The sequence below is a fragment of the Anneissia japonica genome, unplaced genomic scaffold, assembly GCF_011630105.1.
Source record: "Anneissia japonica isolate Jap-2015-1 unplaced genomic scaffold, ASM1163010v1 scaffold2994_len2133135_cov197, whole genome shotgun sequence".
NCBI classification, from domain to species: domain Eukaryota; kingdom Metazoa; phylum Echinodermata; class Crinoidea; order Comatulida; family Comatulidae; genus Anneissia; species Anneissia japonica.
The window spans coordinates 633708-637279 of NW_022728550.1; the positions used below are offsets into that span (position 1 = coordinate 633708).

Below are 3572 nucleotides of genomic sequence, written 5' to 3' on the forward strand. Positions count from 1 at the left end.
AAATATGTTATGTATTTTAGTAGGCTATCTAGCTATAAATCGATTAAATAAGCCTCTGAAACCCCTAAGCTCTCATATTTTCCGGGGGCTTCGCCCGCTGGACCACTTTCGGGACATTTTAAACGACGCCCGACCACACCCATCTCGGGCCACCACAGCATATTTCCCCTTAAAATTTTAACTTCTCCCTCCCACCCCCGCAGTTTTCAGACGCTGGCGCTGCCACTGCACACTTGAGCAATAAACTTAACATGAAACCAGAAGTTTCTCCCCTGAATCCTTAAGTAAATATCGGTATAGACCTACTGCGTGTGTTCGTAAAACCAATATCGTAAATTTTGACCCATAACCACGGGATTTCTTTTTTCTTTGTTTTTTGTGTAGCTTCATAGGATTCTACTCCATAGCAAGTTGTTACTCATGCTACATTCGTCCAATAGAAAGCTCAATTAAAAAAATAGTTGATCATTAAGATTGCATTGCATTATGTAATAAATTGGGAATATTTACTACTACAGTAATGTTTTAATTACACTTATTCTGCTGATTTGATATCATAAATGGATTGTATTGCATTGCAAATTATTGCTTTAAATACCGTAAGTTTTAATTCTACTGTAACTCCTACGGTCAATAAAAATAAATTTGAAGAATGTATGTCATCATTGTAAGAAAACATGCCAAAATCCCTATTAAGGGGACACTTTCACATTTTTGGTTAGTGTTCCATGAATAAAGGTTAAAGGTTAAATGTTATTCATTTATACTGAGCAAAATACGAGGGGTAACCCTAATCAGGGCACAACCCTACTTAAGGAACATTCCTATTAAGGGGACACTTGTTTTGGTCCCGAAGGTGTCCCCTTAGTATACTATAGGGGTTCTACTGAAATGGGCTAGTACCATTTTTTTAATGTACCTGTAATGAAAAGTAAGTTATACATTAGAAAATATAATATTGCAAAAGATAATAAACAATTAGCATACAATGTAATAATAATTATACAAATTCAGCAATAATATAATTAAATAAGTAAATTACTTACAAATTCAGCAATAATAATATTAAATAACTTACATAATATGAAGGGAAGAAGGTAAATGCCCATCTATGTCCTCATTGTATGGGTGTGCCAAGACCCCGAACAGGGGGACAATTTCACGTTTTTGTTAGTAGGGGACACTCAGGGGACATCCCTATTAAGGGGTACAATATTTTGGTCCCGAAGGTGTTTCCCAGGGGTTACTGTATTTCAATAATAACCCTGTCTGTCTGTATTATTAACATTATGTTTTTTTCTCTCTCTATAATAATGACTCTCTTCATTATCCAGTGTTTGGTAATGGTTTCTAATTCATTTTATATATTGGCAAACCTTTTTATTACCGGTACCTATTCTTCCTTAATGGTTTCCGCTGACGTACTGTTATAGTTTAACAATACATCTCCTGTTACAATTAAACGAGCGTTAATCCGGTAGGCCTACTGTGAAGCAGAGTGAATTGTCTTGGACTTCGACTTCCCCATAAATTCCAATGATCCGTCATAAATTGTGGACAATTAATGTCTTGAAATGTTAATTATTATTAATTGTGAATGGTTGTGAAAGAATTACACTTTCTCTCCCACCCCTCCCCTCTCCCCACCCATATCCCATAGAAATTTAATTTAATTTTGGTAACAGGTACCGGTAACCTAAAGCTCTATTATTATTTTCGAAAAGGGTATTTTCCCGGATGTTCACGGTGAGCCGGTCAGCCGTTTAATATGACGCAATATAATCTCTGAATTCGTAACACTAACTTTTAAACACACAGCGGCTCAAAGGTTGATGCTATGCGCCGATTGATTCAGCAAACACACCGATTTGACCCGTGAATTACCGTTAAACACCTCAAATAGGTAAGAATAACTTCATTATAATATAAAATTGAAATTAATCAATCGATAGATAGATAGTAAGTAAACATTAGCACTCAAGCGCGCGTTATAAGACCAAATTTGCTATACTTTTTTTTAGAAAATTCGATCTTATCGTCGGAACTCAGATTGGGGAAATGCTGTGGTTTAATCACATGATGTCACATGTCAAAAAAAATAATAAACTCAGTGGTAAATAATTGTCCACTTTGTTGCTTGAAATGTTAGAATGCATTAAGCGTACATAATGGCGGATCAAGCCCACAGTAGGCCTACCCTTCTTCAGCAAGCAGATAATAAATTTTACACAAGTTAGTGCTGTTGTCATTTCTTATAATATTTTTCTACAGCAAACTAACGCGGCTACAATATTCATCACATAAGAAGAGCTTGTACTCAAAGTTAGTGTCATGTCAAATAGAACAGTCTTTAAACTAATATAATTTTCAGTGTTATAGGACGTGATACTTAACAGAATTATGAGTCTCCAGGAAAAATCCCCTCTCATAAATGAAGGAACCACTGCAATAAAGGTAGGCAAAAATGACAATTTTGTACTCATGTTATAACAATAGAGTTGACATATTTCGAACATATTTTGTTATAGGCCTTTTTAAAAACTACAAATAAATTGGAGCCGAGTTATAATACGATATTTAATTCATTTTGTCTTAGGGTTTGACCATTGTGACTGCGGGGGTATTCATTGTGGGTGAGATGGCGGGTAGTGGTGTACTAGCTCTGCCGAAGGCTGTGGCAGACACGGGTAAGAAGCGAGGGGGTGGGGGAGTGGTTGCCCATGTCTGAGATGAAATAAGCTTATGCTTATGTATAACGCCAATGATGCGAACTATAGACCTAGGCCTACGGCGATTTGGCACCTGGGCTGTAATTGTTACTTTCCAACAGTAGGCATATAAAGAAAGAATAAATAAGTTATAAATAAATGCAAACCTTCAAATAAAATGTTATATTTAGGCCTATAAAAATAATTTTCCAGTAGGCCTACATAAAATATAATTTAATTTTATATCGTGGTCCGGAGGTCAAATTTTATGTAAATTACAAAATTAAAATAGAAATATAGAAGCAGCAATAAAAAAAAATGGACAAAAAAAAAAAAATAATTACGAGAATGTGAACCATACACGTACTTACCAGTAAATTAAATGTTGTTATCGTTACATAGGTTGGATTGGCATAGTCCTGATCATCGTGTGCGCAATGGCATCATGTTATACTGCTATCATCCTTGGTCGATGTTGGATGATCATACAGAACAGATTTCCCCGCTACAAGGAACATGTTCGTTACCCCTATCCAGCTATTGGTTATGAAGCATTTGGCAATTCAGGAAAGTAAGAAAATTTATTTCTCATATAAAAAATATTAATAATAATAAAGATTTATAAAGCGCACATCTCCACCAATGGTGCTCAAGGCGCAGTGTCAATTACACCACAAAATTAAACAAAAATCCATATTAATTCCCAGAAGAATTTCAAGCAAAATCCGTATACCAATTATCCCATCGAGGCAGTGTTGCTCCCCATATAAGTATGCGCAGATACTCAAAGGCAGTATGTTGAGCATCAGCACCTTCCTAGATGTGTATAAGAGACAGCATAAGAAGAGCTTGTACTCAAAGTTA

The 3572-nt window shown here is 35.6% G+C and overlaps 1 protein-coding gene across 2 annotated transcripts in view; it reads left to right on the forward strand.

The window, feature by feature from the left end:
* Window positions 1-1786: 1786 nt before the first annotated feature.
* Window positions 1787-3572, forward strand: part of LOC117114273 (amino acid transporter AVT1J-like) — a 7041-nt gene continuing 5255 nt past the window's right edge. The window contains exons 1-4 of one of the 2 annotated variants that reach the window (XM_033257883.1): window positions 1787-1903; window positions 2372-2454; window positions 2597-2687; window positions 3111-3279. In XM_033257883.1, the coding sequence (XP_033113774.1) occupies window positions 2401-2454; window positions 2597-2687; window positions 3111-3279 (314 nt within the window). In that variant the 5' untranslated portion in view covers window positions 1787-1903; window positions 2372-2400. Of the gene's footprint in view, window positions 1904-2271; window positions 2455-2596; window positions 2688-3110; window positions 3280-3572 lie in introns of both variants that reach the window. The other variant, XM_033257885.1, reaches the window with a different exon arrangement.